The 19,430-nt window shown below is 36.1% G+C and overlaps 3 protein-coding genes across 5 annotated transcripts; 1 reads left to right on the top strand and 2 right to left on the bottom strand.

Annotated features, from left to right (window-relative positions):
• Window positions 1-2,042: 2,042 nt before the first annotated feature.
• On the bottom strand, window positions 2,043-7,240 carry LOC113775747 (potassium transporter 5-like). Its single transcript, XM_027320742.1, has 8 exons — window positions 7,021-7,240; window positions 6,420-6,645; window positions 5,603-5,845; window positions 4,680-4,730; window positions 4,140-4,400; window positions 3,873-4,040; window positions 3,345-3,599; window positions 2,043-3,097 (listed from the first exon to the last, which is right to left on the bottom strand). The coding sequence occupies exons 1-8, from the start codon at window positions 7,228-7,230 to the stop codon at window positions 2,169-2,171; spliced, it is 2,343 nt and encodes a 780-aa protein (XP_027176543.1). The 5' UTR covers window positions 7,231-7,240; the 3' UTR covers window positions 2,043-2,168.
• Window positions 7,241-9,708: 2,468 nt separating this feature from the next.
• LOC113775518 (NADPH-dependent aldehyde reductase-like protein, chloroplastic) lies at window positions 9,709-10,818 on the bottom strand. Its single transcript, XM_027320432.1, has one exon. The coding sequence runs from the start codon at window positions 10,703-10,705 to the stop codon at window positions 9,917-9,919; it is 789 nt and encodes a 262-aa protein (XP_027176233.1). The 5' UTR covers window positions 10,706-10,818; the 3' UTR covers window positions 9,709-9,916.
• Window positions 10,819-13,714: 2,896 nt separating this feature from the next.
• LOC113774718 (target of rapamycin complex subunit LST8) lies at window positions 13,715-19,160 on the top strand. 3 transcript variants are annotated; one of them, XR_003468828.1, is made up of 11 exons: window positions 13,715-13,960; window positions 14,149-14,261; window positions 15,668-15,769; window positions 15,891-16,003; window positions 16,105-16,174; window positions 17,062-17,139; window positions 17,430-17,546; window positions 17,687-17,768; window positions 18,067-18,146; window positions 18,250-18,309; window positions 18,813-18,844. XR_003468828.1 is itself a non-coding variant. In XM_027319319.1 (11 exons), exons 2-11 carry the CDS (start codon window positions 14,154-14,156, stop codon window positions 18,935-18,937), a joined length of 948 nt encoding a protein of 315 aa, XP_027175120.1. In that variant the 5' UTR covers window positions 13,715-13,960; window positions 14,149-14,153; the 3' UTR covers window positions 18,938-19,160. The 3 variants fall into 3 exon arrangements, 2 of the variants coding, with proteins under 2 accessions (XP_027175120.1, XP_027175121.1); XM_027319319.1 differs by having other exon boundaries at window positions 17,687-17,781; window positions 18,813-19,160; XM_027319320.1 differs by having other exon boundaries at window positions 14,145-14,261; window positions 17,687-17,781; window positions 18,813-19,160.
• The last annotated feature ends 270 nt before the right edge of the window (window positions 19,161-19,430 follow it).

Below are 19,430 nucleotides of genomic sequence, written 5' to 3'. Positions count from 1 at the left end.
CTAGTGCAGCGGAAGTTTGACTTTTTCCATCTGGCTAGGAGATTAGGCTGTAGAACAGATTGCTGAATTGTTAAGCAAATTTTTAATGTAGTATAGGAGGCTGCAGCAGGTTTCCCCCCACTCTTCTGCTTTTTCTTCAGTTGTTAAATGACTACACGGTTACACATGGGATGCCTTGAAGAATTGGATTTCACCATATTTTTTTTAGACGTCCTGTCTCGAATCACCCAACTCATTCTTCCTTCAAATTGAATTTCACCATAAACAGGCAACTTATTGATGGAAAGGTTTTTCAAGCTGCTTCCCATTCTATCACTTCATTGGTGGACCAAAGTTAGGCTAAATAGGCAAGACATAAATGGACTAAATTCTCAAAATGAGTGATTTTTTTTTTTTAAAATTAACTCTCAAAAGATGGCATTTTTCAAGCCTCTTCTCAAAGGATAAAATCCGCAATGCCTTATTTCCTTAAAAGACACGGACATAGAATGTGTTATTTTATTTGTCTAAGCATCTTTAATGCATTCAATGAATGCATTTTTTAAAAGACGCATTAGGTTAATGCATTCTTTCAACTTCTCACTATTTGGGAAAACTTCTTCAAAACTACCAAAATATTTGAGAATTTGCTCTATCTTATAACAAAACAATAGTCAACTTTTTTTAGTTTTTTTTATTTGATAAAATGCCAAATTATGTTCTCCCAATCTTTGTTTGGATAGCTTCTTATTTGCAAAATGTTTTATTTGGTTGCGTTATAAATACATTGTTAGTTTTTTTTATTATTCCAATGATCCTTTTTGTTTCACATACATTACATTACAAAAACTCAATGTTATTATTCAAAAATTTTCAAATAATCTTATATCCAAACACACTTGTTTTATGAATATCTCGAAAGTAAGGCATAATTCATTCAACATGTAGATGAGTTGAAAACTACTTTATATGAAGTGTAAAGCAAATTTGTTTTATCTCTGTCAAATCAAAGTAGCCTTAACTATTGCTTCACATTTAATTTAGTTAATTTAGGTTTTATAAAGTCAACTTCCCGTTCTTTGGTTAATTGCTTTCCAAAATATTTTGTTAGCCATAATAATATTTTTTTAATGGCAAACCCCGTATATGGGGAGAGATGCCAATCCCTTATTTTATTAATAAATAAAATAGATAATACAAGAGTTTAAAGGGAGCCAAAAGGACTCCATAAACTATTGTTCTCAGTCATAATAGTTGTTTTCTTCCTTCATCTAATGGATGATTATTATTGTTTACTTTACCAGTACAAACACAAGAACTAAGTACTGAATAAGGTAAGCATAGAGGCATAAGGTTAGCATACAAAATAGGAAAGCATAAGGTAAGCATACAAAATAGGAAAGGTAGATTCACTATAAGTTTCAAATACTATTATCCACATTCTGAATTATCGTACAATATCATTTGTATGATATTAAAAAAAAATAATATTATGATTTAATGGTAAAAATATTGTGAGTATATAGCAAATTTGGTGGAACATAACGGTATTAAGAATTGTTTATCAAAATTGAATCCATAATTTACCAAAAAGCTCAAAATAAATTCAAAAAAAAGAAAGCTCAAATATATTAAAAAATCAATATATCAAAGAGTTCGTATTTGAATAGTCTTTCTAACAACAATTGGTTAAGGAAATTGAAAATATAAAATATTCTATTAATCAGTAAACAATCAAATTTCACAAAAAAAAAATATACCTAAGAGATGTTATATTTGAGTTAATAGAGTTACACGCAAAGTACTTGAACTATTTCTAGTACATATAAAATTAGTAATTATGCTTTAGACATATATCAAGACGAGGAAGTGATTAATCTTCAATATCATTGAACACTTTTGTATAATTTTGATCGAGTCTTTACTCGCCACGGTAAAGTTCCTTATATTCAATACAAATCACTTAACGTTTTGGGGTACATATATATATATATATATAGACACACACACATTCCATCGATGTATATATATATATGTATATATATACACACATATTCCATCGATGAAAGAAAGAACTTAAGATATTGTACTGCTTCAATAGTATCTGAAAAAGAGAGTTGTAAAAGGGAAGAAATTTAGAGGGTGAAAAGAAGGCAAATTACACTAGTAGTTATAACTTGGAATATGTCCTACAGCTCGTAAGTCATCCCAACTTTGAGCATTCGCTTTTGAGGAATATCAAACACCTCATTGCTTTGCCTCAAGTTCCTCTTCAAGAAGTTAAATGCATAATCTATCAAAATCCTCTTCCCTAAGCTAGCTCCTTTTCCTGCCACCACCTCTTGTTCCCCTACAAAATGAACAATGCCTGCACGCCATGCCTCTTCCAGTACTTCAATGTCTCTTTTCACTGCCTCCTGATCATGGTCAACATTTTCACCATTGCCTGATCCATCACTGTCCATTTCTTCATGGTTTCCCTGAGATTCTTCAACAATAGAAAACTTGTAGTCTTCCTTTATAAACTCACCCAGCCTTTCAACCAGCAATTTCTCAAAGGGCTCTTGCTCGTTACGCACATCTGTGTATCCATATCTCACCACACAGCGGAACACATTCAGATCATTAGGCCTTACTCTACGAAAAAGGAACCTCTCTTCCATTGGAACTTTGCTGATAGGCAACGATTTGATGGATACAAAAACCAGGACGGAGGGGAGTGCTGGTACATTTTCGACATAATGCTTAAAAATTGGTGGGATGCCATGGACAAGTTCTGAATAGAAGATTGCAAGCCCAGGCAGACGGTAAGAGTTTGTATCGATGATTACCTCCTTTAGCTTCTCTGGAGAGACCTTGTGATCTAACTCAAAGTAGTACTTCTTCCTATAAACGTAGTTCCAAGTGAACATGATGGACATAAGGAACATCGCAAAAGCTACTGGCAAGTAGCCGCCCTGATCAAACTTGTAGAGAACCGAACTTAGGTAGACAAGCTCCACTGATGCAATGACCAGAACATACAAAATAACAAGAAGAATTTTGGTTTTCCATATCATAATCATGATGAGCACTAGAAATGCCGATGTGAGGGTCATCACGAAAACCACAGCTATCCCTGCATTGAGTAAATGGTACTAGAACATCAGACGCTGAACTAAGTCCTTGTTTGGATTGCGGTTTTCCGTCGGAAAATTACGTCATTTTCCGTAATCACATTTCCCTATTATCTTTTTTCCTCACATACATCAAATCGTTACAGTAATTTTTCCATGAAAAATCATGAAAAATGCAATCCAAACACAACCTAAGATTCGAAAACTTTCTTTCCTGGAAAAAAGGAAACGAGAAAAAAGAAGACCTACCATATGCATTGCCGATTTTGACTGTATTCTTAAATGCAAGAGTGACAGCTACACAAGCCACCATCAAAAGGTAATTGATTTCGGGTATGTAAACTTGGCCTTCATACTTGCTTGATGTATGAACAATTTTCACCCGAGGAAAGCATCCTAGTGATAGTGATTGTTGGATTATCGAAAAAGTCCCAGAGATCATCGCTTGACTTGCTATGATTGCAGCAAAAATAGCCACCACAAACATTGGCCAATACATGGGACCTGTGTTACAAATTTCGCACCTACTTAGCAATTATAAGCATATAATTGCCCTTTCCTCCATCCCTGGAAGTCCAATTCTATATTAAGGATAGGTATGGCAATCAAATTTATGAATTGTCATGCATGACTGGCTTCGATGCTTCGTTGAGCCAATCTTATTAGGAGCTTTTTATTCATGCTTAATAAAATGTAATGCAATTTCTAATTCGGAAAAGAAAAAGAAAGAAAGAAAAGACAAAAAAAAAAGGATATCTAATAGTCAAATTTATCAACCTGGAATAGACTTGAAGAAGGTATCGGAAACATCTGAGTTGTTCTTGCGAAGATACGCAGCCTGTCCTGTGTATGCTAATATAAGTGCAGGGTAAGTCACAGCACACGTGCTGATTCGTATGGATCGAACACTGAAGTGACCAACATCAGCAAATAATGCTTCAGTTCCTGCATTTTGTGGTAGGTAATTCAGGAAAAGATGTTCAGAGAATAGAGCAACATTTCCTCTTGAGGTATCCAATTCTATGGAGAGAAATACAAGCTGACCTGTTGTACAAAGAACCACTCCCCCAAGGGAAATCCAAGCATTTTTATGATTTCTTCTGAAGTAGTCTAAGATGTATTTTGGGTTCAGAGCTTTGATAACCAGAGGATCATACTTGATGAAGTTGTAGATGCCAATGCCAGCAATGAATATGAACCAAACAAAGATTATTGGAGCGAAAGCGTAGCCAACTTTGTCCGTTCCCATTCTTTGAAACATAAATAGGAAGACTAAAATTCCAACTGATATCCATACAATCCTCTCTACAAGAACAAAACTCAATTTCTTGAGAACAAAATAAGTACCTCAAGCTTTACAAACCCAAAAATAATAAATGATATAGTTACTGAAGTACGAATACAAACCATTGGATTCAACATAGATAAATGCATGTTGCACATGTAAATTTTTTTTAAAATGCAGTATACATACAACACATAGTAATATTGTTGATATTGCAGAAAGAAGGCAAGCAAGAAACACATAGTGATATTATTGATACAACACAAAAGTTTTAAGTTAATTTCTGAGTTCAATAGTACCTTCTGTCATGGCAGAGGTAGCTTCTTTGATCCCTCCTACTGCTGATAAGACTGCATTTTTACAATTTGAATGTCAGAGAACATGTTAATCTTTGACAGTACAAATTGTTCAAATTTCATAAAGTTGAGTGAGGGGAAATTAATCAGTATTATGAGGCCTAGTTGGAAATATAATTCAAGCTGGCTAGAGCTATTGAGATACTCGAGCCCAATAAGGACTACATACGTATGGTTTGCAGTGCCTCAGCAGTTGTACTATCCCACTTACTGCAGCTGAATCAATGGCATTACCCTATTATACATGCGAGTAAATAGTAACTTTCACAGAACCCATGCGCATTTGATTTTTTTTTTTTCTTTGGGATGTTTATTTTTGGGGGATGGGGTTGTTTGGTTGGGGTGGACTCTGAAGGAATTGAAAACCGAACAAAATTTCATGATCAACTTGCTAATGTTGCTGGCAGTTGAGTGGGTCTTGGAAGCAAACTCGAAGGGAATTGAAATCTGATTAAAATTTCATGATCAACTCGCTATTGTTGCTATCAGTTGAGTGGATCTTGGAGACAAAATATACCAGAATTATATTTACAGTACTTATATATTATGTGTCAATCAACTCTCTTTAGGCGAGTTGGCTATCAAATAAAGTACAAAATATCAATAAAATTCAAAAGATATGTAGTAGTGCACTTCTAGAGGTTGAATCCTCTTCCTCTAACCTTCATTGGTCTAGTTGGACCCTCCCTAGACGGGATGGTATTACGTGCCAATTACATAGGTAGAATAATAGGAATAATACCATGTACCTTTTTGCAGCGCATATGGTACTTATTCATAAAGAGATGTAAAACTGCAAATAGGTAATACTAATTATTTTAGAACAGCTTAAAGTCACACGAGCATGAGGTAAAGGAAGAACGTACCTGAAATTGAAGGAGTGAGAATACCATCCCCAATCACCATGGATGTACCAAGCATTGTGATTATTAGGAGGAAAAATTTGGCAAATTTACTTTTTTCTAGCTTGGATTTGAATATGGATGCTCTTAGCAACCGATGATTTGCCAGCTGAAAAGTCGAAACATCTTGATCTGCTGGTTCTTGACTTGGGATCAATCCAATCTTGGCATGACGACATATCAAAGAATACATTGCGAATGTTCCACCTAAATACACAAGACAAAAAAATTTTTTTTTTTATAGAAATAAGTGATGAAATGGTGTAAATGTTAAAAATTTAAAATGATTATCTCCATTTACAAAAATAAATTTTATCTTTCAATAACTTTATTAAAAGTTTCCAACCGAAATAATAATTCCATAGCCACCAGAACTTTGATATTAAAAGTGTCCTTAGTTTAACATTCCCCAAATCTACAGAACAAAAGCGTTTCTTTTCTTCTATGACTATGCATATTTTGGTCACAGAAGCACGTATGCAAGATATCTCTTCAAATCTTCTCAATTATGAGTGACACAAATCTGCACTTAACACTAATCACGGTAACCTACAAAAGGAAAACATTATAGACAGTATGTACAATGTCTAAAAATTAAACTCCACTTTTTTTTTTGGTAAGACCAATTTTTATTTTCCTTGTGAAAACCCTTTCCATTTGTTATTTTCTCTTGAAAAAGAAACTTGCAAGAATTCGTTTCAAACTGCTCTGATGAAGTAAAAACAGCTGCCGAGTGAAGAAAATTCAAAACTTATTTAAAGAAATAGCTGCTAGGTCTTGCCTTCTCCATTGTCGGTTGCGCGTAGCACAATGAATACGTACTTGATGAGCGGGATCAAAGTGATGGTGTACAAAATCAAAGAGAGAACAGCAAGAATATCATCGTTATGGTTAATTCCCCCTGGAAAGGTGCTGGAAAGTACGTATAAAGGCGATGTCCCAATGTCTCCATAGACCACACCAATGCTTTGGAAAGCCAAATGCAAGGTTACTAACCATCCTCCATTCTTCAAATTGCAATAAATAGCAAGCGAAAAAAAAGGGTTTAATTAGACAAACAATTCCCAAAAAGAACAAAGATAAATCAAACCATATCAATCTCATAAATCTTTAAACCGCAGTATAAATAACTTTTTAATCGTGAAGAATAAATGGTTGAGTTGCTTACCACTCGTGCTTGCTTCTGACTCTAAGTTAGAGTAATACAAGCATATTTGTATTTCCATAAAACATAGATGTATTTATATATATTTCAATGGGTAATCGATTTCTTGTTTCTAAACTCTTTGGATCACTTTAAATCATAGATCAAACATATATCGCCCCCAAAAGCGAAAAAATAAAATAAAATGAAAAGAAATTACTGTCTTGGAACAACAAACCTTGGAGCTATGGTGATTAATGGGATGAAGGTTGTTGGCTTCAACGTCCAAGGAGTCATATCTTGAGAATTTCCGGCAAGAAAGTTTCTGTTCTTTGAGCTGTATTTGGGATGGAGGACTTTCACCACTGCTTATTTCATTGGTGATTTTAGTCTCATGAGTGTTGGTTTCTTGAGTGGCAACCTCTTCAGCAATACTACTAGTAGACATTTTTATCCACATACAGATTCTAGGGGGAGAAGGGCTGAGAGATTTAGTCAGCCAGGCTGAGGAAGTATCAAGGAAAGAAGAAGCGATTTATATTTACACGCCGTCGCCATGCATGAATGAGCTTTTTTGGGATACCACACGGTTCCTCCGTGGATCAAAACTGCCCATATTTATATCATCAGCAGGATTCATGAGTGGGAAAAAGGTTTTCTCCTTATATGGATTCATTTGGCTAGTGTGGGATTTTATTTTTTTTTTCGTAACGGCACATGTCTAGCCTACTCCTACTCCTACTCCTAGGGGACGGGGGAATCTACTATATGGAGAGACCCAACTAAGTGTAACGGCATATATCTAGCCTACTCCTACTCCTACGAGAGTGGGGGAGGGGGAAATCTACTCTATGGGAAGGCCCAAATCTCATATTGAAGCACATTAATGTGGTGGCCAACTCCTCTAGAGGGAATTGGTTGGCTGGTTTGGGATTTGACTGAAAAAAGTTTGACTAGTTTTACCTAGTACGCGTACAAGTCGCGTAAAGAAAATTGAATTAACATCATTTATCAACAATTTCGCGAATTAAGCTTGCCGTTTTAATGCTTGGTATGCAATCTTCTTCTTTTCTCTCTTTTTTTTTTGTCATGTTGTGGAGTAGGTGTACAGATATTTTACCACGTCATATGTTTCTAATTTTCGATCTATTTTAGAAATGACTCTGGTCGTTGTTCTTTTCTTGTTATTGCTAAGTTATATAAAGTGTGTCTGGATAGTAAATTACCTATGCAAATTTATCTACTTACATTATAAACATATTTTTCAATCATTTTTTTAATCTCATATACATCACAATAAAGAAGTGCTACAGTACTTTTAAAAAAAATTATCCCAAATAATTTTCTATCCAATCATACTACTTGTTTTCTTTCTTTTTATGGGAGCCCCGGCACAATTTTGAGGACAATTCAGACTTTTTAGTATGGTAGGTGTACTAATACTTATCTGCAGACACGTACAAAGAAAAAGAAAAGGAAATAGTTATTTGTAGACGCGTTAAAAAAAGGATTAAATTAGATTTGGTTATTTATGGCGCTTTGCTATCAGGGTGTGTAAAATAGGCAGGTAGTAGAACTTGACAGATATTTACACTGATTGGTACGATTTAGGAGCAGTCAATTCCGAATCCAGTCATTTTTGGCTAATAAATTTGTACCATTAAAAAACTACAAAAAGGAAAAAATAAAAGAAAATAAATTGGTTGGTAGTCAAATTTAACAATTGCTGGTGCCTGGTTGCAAATCTACATTATTTTCGAAATCTCTATGTTTATGTATATATAGACATCGTTGTATTAAGCATTTTTTTTCTTTTCTTTCCTTTTTTGTTCTACAGCTAGAGGAAACTGCACACTGGACCTGACTTGACAACTTCTCATTTCACATACGTTGAAAGTGAAACAAAGAATGTTTAGACTAACTTGTGAAGATTCGAAGAATGAGATTAAAACTTCTCTGTAATTTATAAGCTAATGCATATATAAGTAGTGAAAGATGAAAAAAGAATTAAGAGAAAAACAGCACAAAAACATTATATTAGCAATTTATGGATGTATGTCATGGAGATCTCCCACTTATAGTTAGCCATATTGGCATTCTGACCATCTCCTAGGATGAGCAGATAATTAATAACAATAATTCAATGCGCTGTATTTGAATAATTCAAATTCTTACTAGTAAAAAAGTTTGTCATAAGATACTACGTATTATACAATGCTCGAGGAATTAGAGGTTTTGATTCAAATCTTCCTACTCCCTTCCCGCTTCCTAAATCCCACATTTTCCTTGCCAAGAAAGAATGATTGCCTAAAGTACACATCTAATAATATTCTGATTTTGATTTTCAGATGCCAACTCTTTTGGACTTAAGATATCGTGATTCACAGAGAGTGATTATAGCATGCCTTGAAGCGCTTAGGAATTATCTAGCCATAAAAGACAACAATATCAAGAATGGATTCTGGACTCAAAAAAGAAAAAAAAAAGGGGGGGGGGGGGTGCACACACACACACACTTTTCTTTTGTATGAATGTATTTTAGAGCCTCTTGAGGCCTTGAAGGCATTCTTCACCATTTTCCCCAATTTTTTTTTTCTCCAACCCTAGCTTGTTTTGTGATAAGAATAAAATGGACAAATTCCCCTTCTTTTTTTTTTTTTTTTACTTCATGAAGCATTGTTATTTATTCTTTTTTTTTTTTACAAAATGCGAATTTCGGTGTCCCTAGGATCGATATATTTTATATGTTGTAACAATATTATTGGCTGTTTAATTCAATTATAAAAAGTCCAATTAATTAAATGGTTACATCTCTATTTCTTTTGGAAAAATTCATCGTCGCTACAAATTACACTCTTCAAATCCTTACTCATGAGAGTCTATGCCCCTCGAGGGAAGGGTCTATATTGAACAGTCCCTTAGAACCTTGTAAATTGTTTCAAAGCATTTGACCATGGATGATACAAAAAACAACCCTTCCCTGAATTTGTGTTTCAAAATACAGATCATAAGCCAAAAACTTAGAAGCAAAAAAAAAAAAAAAAAAAGACAAGAAAAGGTTTTACCCGAATTTGTCAAAGTGAAAAAGGTACATTGACTATGAAAATAGTGACTGGCTAGTGGATTAAGTTTAATTAAACAAAGCCGCCATTGACTCGAATAATCTGTCCATTAACCCACTCCCCTGCGTCACTTGCCAGGAAACCAACCAAAGGAGCCACGTCCTCCGTCTGCCCCAATCTTCCAAAGGGATTCATATCCACCACCCTCTTCACCATCTCCTCCGTCTTCCCCTCAAAGAACAGCTCAGTTGCAATAGGCCCCGGGGCGACGCAGTTGGCCGTAATCCCCGTCCCTTTCAGTTCCTTGGCCAGTATCTTCACCATCGACTCCACGGCCGCCTTGGACCCCACGTATGCCGCGTACCCGGGGTATAACGCTGCCACCAAGGTCGTCGTCAAGCAAATGATCCTCCCCCCTCCACCGCGCTTGATCCTGTTGGCGGATTCCTTGCAGCACAAGAAAGCCCCCCGAGCATTGACGTTGAAGATGTTGTCGAAATCTTCAATAGTTGTGTTCGCAACAGTGGGATACTTGGGGTCCATGATGCCTGCCGAGTTTACGAGGATATGGACAGGGGAGTTGAAGGCTGACTCTGCAGAGTCGAAGAGGGTCTTGACCTGAGTAGGGTCTGAAATATCGGCTTTGACGGTGATGGCACGGTTGGTGGAGTTACCATTGATTTGGGAAGCGACGATATTGGCTTGAGTAGGATTGGAGGAGTAGTTGATTACGAGTCTGGCTCCGAGTGAGGCTAAATGGAGGGCTATGGCCTTCCCGATTCCTCGGGAGCTGCCAGTGACAATGGCTACTCGGTCTTGGAGAGGGAGGGATTGTGTGGAATGAGCAGTTCCTTCAGCCATGGAATTGGATTTTAATTGGAGGCTGCCTATAGCTAATAGCTACCTAGTGAGTTGCAACTGCTACAGCTAGAAGTGATTGGGAGAAAGAAGATCCCAAGCAGCTATATATATAGAGTTAGAGGTTGAGGCAGTAGGAGGGAGCTGGATGTTTCCGAATTCGTATTCGGTTATTGTTATTCGTAGCAAATTGAATCGGACTTGTTTTGACTTTTGATAATTGAACGGTGATCTGTTAGCTTCTGTCGTCACTGCTAAGGTCACCAAATGCAAAGAGTTGGACCATTCTGCCCTTCAGTATTATATAACAGTGCAAATTATTGAAACTGGGAGAAACAGAAAACAAGGACTGAAAAAAGTCCAATCTGGACAGATAGTCAAATAGATTGTTTGGATGGAAGGTTATTTGAAATAATTACTGTAGCATTTTTTTTGATGTGATGTATGTAAGGTAAAATTGTGGTTGAAAATTGTGTGTATGATGCAAGTAAAATAAAATTTGAGATTTTTATTTGAAACTCTTGCAATCCAATGACTCCCTACTTGACAGGGCTTATTATATAAAGGCTCATGAAAAAGAACCAATTATGAAAAGGTTATAGCAGTTTTTTGTTGAAGCTTAGACTAAATGTTCTGGGACAAACAAATTCTGGTCTTAGACAATTTTGAACCCAGTCTTGAGAACTTGCATTCGAATATCTGGACGCTAGTTTCAAAACAACTTAACTTTGCTACTACTGTACTAATGTGCATTTAATTTGGTAGGTATGCATGAACTTAAGGGCCTTGAAATTAGAGAAAAAAGATAAGTATCATAACTAGTTGTATCACCAATGCCATGTCAAGCTCTAGTTTTTTTTTTTTTTTTTTTAACTCCCTGTTGAGTAATTTCTGATACTTTTTCTTCATCTAGTTTTTTTTTTTTTTTTTTTTTTTGGAATGTCATATGTTTTGTTTTATTCCTCTTTCCCCGTCCTTTCGTCTTACAACCATGCCCTCTCCTTCCTTACCCGGGCCACCACATCTATTAGCAGTTTCTTTCCAATGAACCCATCTGTATTACAGGACATTTGGATTATCCTTGAACCACAAATAAATTTGACAAAATACTTAGAAATCAAATCCAAATAAAAAGTTACATATTGCTTTGAGCTAATTTTATATACACGTACAGTGTCTACATTATTACGGTTGAATACATGACACATATAAATTTTAAAATTGAATTTAAATTTGAGTTAATTATCATATATAAAATAGTGAAAATGTATAAACCATCAGTGCATAAAAGATTTATTCTATTATTTTGTCCACCTAAATAATATACCATTAGTAGATATATCTCTTTGTTGTTAGGATGGCTCTCTTTGTTCCACAAGTATACATGATGAGTTGGTCTTGAAGAATAAAAGAAAGGAGTGGGATGAGGGCATAGGAATAGCCAGGGGAAGGGAGAGCAGAAGGAGATGAATTTTTCGGGAAAGAAAGTTATGGGAGGTGGAGGGTGGCTGCTGGTCTATATCAAGGTTGAAGGACGAAAGGCAAATATTGATTGAGAAAGGGACATAGATGAGTTTAATTGAGAAAATTCTACATCATTTTTCTACATGGGAGCAATGCTAACATGGGCCGTTTGGCACCTTTTTTGTTTTTTACATATTTATTTTAGATTTCAATTTAGCTATAGAAACTTGTTGAAACACCCCAATTTCTAGAAAAGACATGTTCTAAAGTACTTAAAAACACACATTTATTTTTCTTTTCTACCACCACCCTCCATAACCATTTCTTCCACCCCACCTTATTTCACCACTTTCGTTGCTTGCCACCACCTCTATTATTGCCAGCTTTTCCTTTCTCTCCTTCCTTCTCCTTTCCAAACAAACCTCTTCTCCATCACTACCCACCAACCCCTCTCTCTTTCTTCCCCTTCCCATCTTCCTCCCTAGCCCCCCTCCTCCTTTTCTCTCACCCCTTCTCCCTTTCCTCTCTTCTCGTCCTCTCCTTCCCCTACCACCAACCTCTCCTCTCTCTTTTCCGTTCCCTTCTCCTCCTTCATCTTTTCCTTTCTCCATCTAGTTGATGACCAAATCTAAGATAGACATGGTTGAGCGTTCGATTCTGAGACCTACCACCAATTTTTTATCTCATTTCTACCTTTAATTGTGTTCAACTTCACATAAAATTTTTCCAAACAACAATATATTCATCCCACCTAAGGGTATAGAAGAAAAGAACTCATGTTATATGAGTACTAATTGAACATTATCTTCTAAAACTATGACCTGATTGCATGTGCCTCCTATACTTTCAATAGTGACATTTTACTATCATGTACTCTAAATTTGTTGAAATCAAAATGGTTTCACTGCTTATTTAAAACTTAAAAGATATGTTAGCGGTTCTTCCAAACACACGAAACGAGGTAGATATAGTTAACCTTGACTATTTCAAAAAGGAAGTATTTTTGGAGAGCTAATGAGCAAGTTTATTCTAAGTGATTTCATTACGGAAAACCACCGTATCGTAGTTTCTCACTACAAAAATAGGACAAGAGTGATATTTTCTTTTTCTTTATATTAACTTATGTGTAGGATTTAGGTTATATGGGATGCACAATTGCTTTCCTAAAATAAACTTTCACATTTTGTTTATTTAGTTAGAGTTCGCATTCTTCCTTTTCGAGTTAAAAAGTAACAAGACAAGGCTAAAGAGGCAAAATAAAATAAATTAGGCACAAAAAGATTGAGTAAGGAGACTACAACAAAATCAATTAGGCCCTATCAAGAATGACAGAGTGTGGATTTAGATTATACGTAGCTTTGGCACAATAATCTTCGTAACAATAACTCGCTCATAGGGGCTTTTGGCAGTTTTCTAAACCTTACGAGGTTTTCATAAAATTTGGTCCAACTCTAAGGGTCGAAACGCAGTTAAGCCAAGAACCGAAAAAAAAAGAGTCAATAAATAGAAGAAAAAGAAATGACGGTTTCTCTTTTGTAAATAGCAAAGTGTAACTCAAAATCAAATCCCCAACAAATGGAAGTCCCAAATGTTTCTCGTTCCCAGCCACTGCCATGAGATGTTACCTCTTCCCCCGAGCTCACCCTGTCCGCCGGAGACCCAGAGACCCAAAATAAAGCCAATCTCTCTATCATTAGTTTACCATATCCTCTGACAAAACCCCATTAAAACCCTAATGTAGAGCAACTGCGTTGAGTCAACCAATGATCTAAGCATTTTCTACAGCTTTCTCAGGTGAATTCCTTGACAACCCACTAATCCAAATTTCGTTCCCGTCCAACCCTTTTTAATGTTTTTCGTTAGTTCCTTCAAAGTTCGTTTCTCTTTTCAATTATGCCTATTTTATGCAGATATAAAGAGATAATTATTTTTTTCTTGTTGATATTTTTCTTTGCAAAATTTGAACTTCGATGGAAAGATAGATAGGATGACTCAGCCATCAGTGATCTTGGCAACTTCAAGCTATGATCATACAATTAGATTCTGGGAGGCAAAAAGTGGGCGTTGCTATCGGACTATCCAGTACCCGGAATCTGTAAGCATTACAAAGTTCTTGCCTTTCATTTTAAAGTTGATCATTTTTTTTTCGTTATTCGCAAACAATGTCTCTATGTTTTATATCTTTTAGAATGTATGTTTCGTACATTTATGTGTATGAAAGTTGTGAAATTTAGGTGACTAATTACCTAATATTACAAGAGTTAATAAGCTTGAATGTACTTCTTGGACAGCTGTGTATATTTCTTGTATGCATCTTCTTGAGCAAGAATGCTTTAGTATCGAGAAAAAGAAGAAAAGCCTGAGCAGTATCTCTTGTTATGGTTTCCATGTGCTATATGGGATGGCATTACTGATTGAATAATCTTTGAGCTTATTTTATTTTGATATTTGAAATTGGTTGATAACTCGTCTATTTGTTGTTTTTGGTATTCCTCATCTCTTGTTTGGTATTCCTGTTATTGGTTATATTTTTATACTTTCCATAATTATTTGTCTTTTACTAAATCAAATACTAGATCAGTCAATAACTGCGTAACATAGACAAGATGTTTGCAAAGTTAAGGTGCATATTGGCAACCCAAAGCACCAATCAGATGTGGATAAGCAACCAAATCAAATAATGAAGTGAGCCTACCCATAATCCCAATGAATTTCGTTTCATCCTTTGATTCCAAAACTGGTTAATGAAGCATTAATGGAAAGTCAGGTATAAGAGCATATCAGTGGCAGGGAAATATTTGCCTAAAAATGGCTGGTCTATATTCTAACTGTTGCAAACACCATAAACAAAACAGGACACCGTATTGAGACTTTTGATCCTCTAAATGCTTCTTCTGCAAGCTTCTGTGCCAAATTAATTATTGGGTAACATGCCTTTACTTCTTGAATGTTGATGAAGACATTACATCAACCAAGATTCTACTCTTTTTTTTGAGCTACAGGAAAATTAAATATCAATTGGAGACACACATTATTCACTTTTACGTGTGCAACACCTGTGGGGCCTCTCTCTCTCTCTCTCTCTCTCACTGAATTATAGTTTCCTGAGATACCAAATTTTGGTAGGTTGGTTGCTATACTTTGAAGAGTTGCAGTAGCAAATGTTTAAGTAGGGAACCTTTAGATTACTTCCTGAAATCTTTTTCCCAGACTTTTTGGCTTATTGCTGTACCCTTTTTGTTTTGAGATATAACTTCTGGTCTAGAAAAAATTTAGAGGTTTATATTCTGAAAGCATAAGATATTTGCTGAAGCCTGTTGTTTATTTACTGCTTTGTGGACGCATGTTTTATTCATAGCCAATCTTCAAAATGACAGGCTAAGAACTGGAAATAATTGTATAAATCCTTTTGTTGCCTAAAGAGTACCGTAGAAACTGGACTTCCAATTATGAACTTATAATGGTGTTGTGGAATCTAATGAATCAGTTTTATTTCTTCAGCAAGTGAATCGGCTTGAGATTACTCCAGATAAACGGTTTCTGGCTGCTGCAGGAAATCCACATATTCGACTGTTTGATGTTAACTCCAATAGCCCGCAGCCTGTATGTTTCTAATGACCTTTTCTTATTTGGCTTCATCATTCTATCTCTCTCTTTTATGAATCCGTTCAGGGGTATTCTGTATTTATAGGTGTATTTGAAATTCTATTCTGGTCTATGGCAGGTAATGAGCTATGATTCACACACAAATAATGTTATGGCAGTGGGATTTCAATGTGATGGGAATTGGATGTATTCTGGATCTGAAGATGGGACAGTAAAGATATGGGACTTGAGGTACATTTAATATGCAAAAATAACTTCTTGAATTGTTTATTTTGATGTCCTTTCCTCTTATATGGAAATTAGACCAGTGATCACTCTGATTGTTATTATAGGGCACCAGGCTGTCAAAGAGAATATGAAAGTCGTGCAGCTGTGAATACAGTTGTTTTGCACCCGAATCAGGTGATGTATGAGAATTTTTTATGGTAAAAAGTTGCAGATATTGTCTGAATTTCTCATACTCACATTTGTTCCCTAATGTTGGTGGTGGCAAATTACTGATTTTTCTTATCTTTGTGATAGTTTATGATTTAATTGCTTGTCTAAATATTGTTAATCAGGAGTTCAGCATTGTTGGCAAAGTTTTCCTTTTTCTTTCATCTGTTCTTGAAGTCAGTGTTAAGTTTGGACTGGCAAAGGCTTTGTTGGCACTTTTAGGGTCGTAATGGATAGACAGATATTTTACTTGATAAACTTGTTCAACATGTGATGGGCATGATATCCAACTTTTATGTGACTTTTATTAACCCCCAACTTACAGTTTAGGAGGTTAGGGAATCATTTGGACTTTCGTTTTGCCCTTAGAAATTGAAAATTTGATGTGGAGGTATTCTATGTGGAATATAGCTTTGGCTATCAATAGTTTTGACCTCTACAGGAATGATTTGCGTATTCTATCACTACCCTCTCCCTGGTTCCTCGCACACCAACCCAAAAAAAAAAAAAAACACGCACGCACATAGAAAAAGGACCAATGGCATAAGTATGGAAACATTAGAGCTTCACAGTGATCGCTGATATCTGATTTGATCTGTGGCTGGTCGGTAGAATGCTGTTGCATCTTTGAACCAAGAAGGTAGTTATTTGTGGTGCATCCTAGTGTTGGATATTGAATTTCACTTGTAACTCTTCGATCTGGTGTACTGCACGACTGATGGTTTGCACTAGGATGAAGTCCTTGAATACTGTACTCAATGTTCCATCGCTATAAGGTCAACTTTTCCTGTGCATGCAAGGTGCTGCTTTGGCTTGCTACTCCTTTAGCTGACTCTGATGATTTGAAATTGTAGACTGAGCTGATATCAGGGGACCAAAATGGCAATATACGTGTCTGGGACTTGACTGCAAATTCATGCAGCTGTGAGTTGGTATGTTGGCTGTTCTGCTTCTTAGTAATTATTTGGATAACAGTCACCTGTTATGCTTGCCATGAGCGTGTCAGAATTTGAGAATCAATTTTTGCTTTCTGGCTTAGTTTTTATATATGGTTCCATCGAAAAAAAGGTGTGTAGATAAAATTTCCTAAACTTGTGGCCAACTGGCTAAACTGATTCAGGGAGTTTAAAGCCATTCCTTTTGCAATTTAAGCTCTCTCTCTCTCTCATACATGCGTATTATGTTTCTTTAGTTGATTTCCATACGACTTTTCTGATCTCAGGTTCCTGAGGTGGATACCGCTGTGCGATCGTTGACGGTAATGTGGGATGGAAGTCTGGTGGTCGCTGCAAACAATCGTGGAACTTGTTATGTGTGGCGCTTGTTGCGAGGCACCCAGGTATCTTCATCAGATTTTTACTGTTGTTAGTTTTTTCCCCCCTTTCTTTTGGTTCACAACCATTAGATTATTACCTTGTTCTTCCATAAGAAGCACTATGCAGCCTACCGTTAGTGACTCATGTGGACTTTTTGTTGCAGACTATGACCAACTTTGAGCCACTACATAAGTTACAGGCTCATGATGGCTACATCCTTAAATGCCTTCTTTCCCCTGAGTTTTGTGAGCCTCACCGGTATCAATTTTAAATTACATTTCCTGTCACACACACACACACCCCATTATGTTTATATATAGATATACATGGACACGCACAAACACACATACAAAAAACACATGTATACATATACATAGAAAGGGTTTTCTCATGATACTTTAGTTTTCAGTTTAATATTCTCTTTACATAGAAAGGGCAACTTTAGTTTTCAGTTTAATATTCTCTTTACATAGAAAGGGCAATGTACGTTCGTGTCTCTTCTAGTTTATTTTGTACTCTTCTTTTGACAGGCTACGCTTTCAGGTATTTGGCCACTGCATCATCTGATCACACTGTCAAGATATGGAATGTTGATGGCTTTACTTTGGAGAAAACATTAAGAGGTCTGGATCAACAACTGATTGAAACGTCTTTTTCATTTTTTGCAGTCATATGGACCTTTCAATCTAGCTGTTACAATATTTTTCTTGCTCTTCTGGTTGTTAGGGCATCAGCGCTGGGTTTGGGACTGTGTTTTCTCTGTTGATGGTGCTTATCTCATCACAGGTAATCACATCAGAAGTGAGCGGATACTGGCGTATGTTTAGTTACCTGAATGACAACATTCTTGATCATTAGCAGCCAAGAAGGATATAACCACAAACTTTTTTACTTTTTAGGTCTCCATGAATGACCTGACCTTATCCTAACTCTGTTTGACAGTATGGTGCCACAAGGGCTTGTATACTTATATTGTGGGAAAAAGTCTTCAGCCACTAATCCTTATACCATGCCATTTCTAAAACTACCAGCATTATCTGATTCCTACTAAAAATGCTTTGTGCTCTTGAAGTTTCTTAACTCCTCCATGTGATATAATCTTCTGATGGCTTGAACATGTATGAGTTTACTTTTTCCCCTTTTATGAAAATATTAAAAGAAAGGCTTATTTAGTTTTTGGATATTGGGAATTGCAAGTTTTTGGTTGAGACTTGGGGTTGAAGGAGCCTCTTGCCTTATTTATCTGCCTTATCGTGTTAATGACTTTATATAATCTTCAAAAAATGCAGCTTCCTCTGATACTACAGCTAGATTATGGTCAATGGCTTCTGGTGAAGATATCAGAGTATACCAAGGGCATCACAAAGCAACAGTATGTTGTGCTCTCCATGATGGTGCAGAACCTTCTTCTTAGTGTCTTCCTTCTTAGATCTCCTATTTGCAGCGAGACTTGTCCATGCATGCCATGGGGATTCTTTTAATCTTTTTTTCTTTTCCCTTTTCTTGTTCTGTAATTTCCATTTTTTAATTGAACATGTTTTCAGAGTCATAATTACACATTTACCTTGGCTGCTGTGTAAATATTATCCATTTAAAGCTCACCTAATATATTCATGTGCGTGCCATGCTTTTATGCATTTGATTTATAGGCTTTGCTCATTGGAAAATTGCTATTAGTCATTTCTTGTAACCTTTAAGCTATGCATCCGGGCAGACAGGTATTGAGTGGCAGTTTAAACCTTGCCACCAGATGCATGCTTAAGGGAGAATTTTCTACACTGTTGGGTTCAAAATGGTTTATAAGGCCAAGTGCTTCCATTTTTCTACAGGTAAACGCTTAGAATAGATCAACATTCGGCATAAAACACTAGAGAAGCAGTAACCGTGCACAACTGTTACGGTGCCTA

The sequence above is a fragment of the Coffea eugenioides genome, chromosome 6, assembly GCF_003713205.1.
Source record: "Coffea eugenioides isolate CCC68of chromosome 6, Ceug_1.0, whole genome shotgun sequence".
NCBI lineage: Eukaryota > Viridiplantae > Streptophyta > Magnoliopsida > Gentianales > Rubiaceae > Coffea > Coffea eugenioides.
This window is presented reverse-complemented; position numbering and strand designations above follow the sequence as displayed.

What these genes read in the sequence shown, in the direction of transcription:
- LOC113775747 (XM_027320742.1), bottom strand. Translation starts at nt 7,230, where the DNA reads ATGTCTACTAGTAGTATTGCTGAAGAGGTTGCCACTCAAGAAACCAAC. An exon ending in TACCTCTGCCATGACAGAAG is followed by an intron (nt 4,401 to 4,679) that starts GTACTATTGAAC and finishes TTGTTCTTGTAG; the next exon opens with AGAGGATTGTATGGATATCA. An exon ending in AGTGGTTCTTTGTACAACAG is followed by an intron (nt 4,041 to 4,139) that starts GTCAGCTTGTAT and finishes CACAAAATGCAG; the next exon opens with GAACTGAAGCATTATTTGCT.
- LOC113775518 (XM_027320432.1), bottom strand. Translation starts at nt 10,705, where the DNA reads ATGGCTGAAGGAACTGCTCATTCCACACAATCCCTCCCTCTCCAAGAC.
- LOC113774718 (XM_027319319.1), top strand. Translation starts at nt 14,154, where the DNA reads ATGACTCAGCCATCAGTGATCTTGGCAACTTCAAGCTATGATCATACA. An exon ending in CTATCCAGTACCCGGAATCT is followed by an intron (nt 14,262 to 15,667) that starts GTAAGCATTACA and finishes TTATTTCTTCAG; the next exon opens with CAAGTGAATCGGCTTGAGAT. An exon ending in TTGTTTTGCACCCGAATCAG is followed by an intron (nt 16,175 to 17,061) that starts GTGATGTATGAG and finishes TTGAAATTGTAG; the next exon opens with ACTGAGCTGATATCAGGGGA.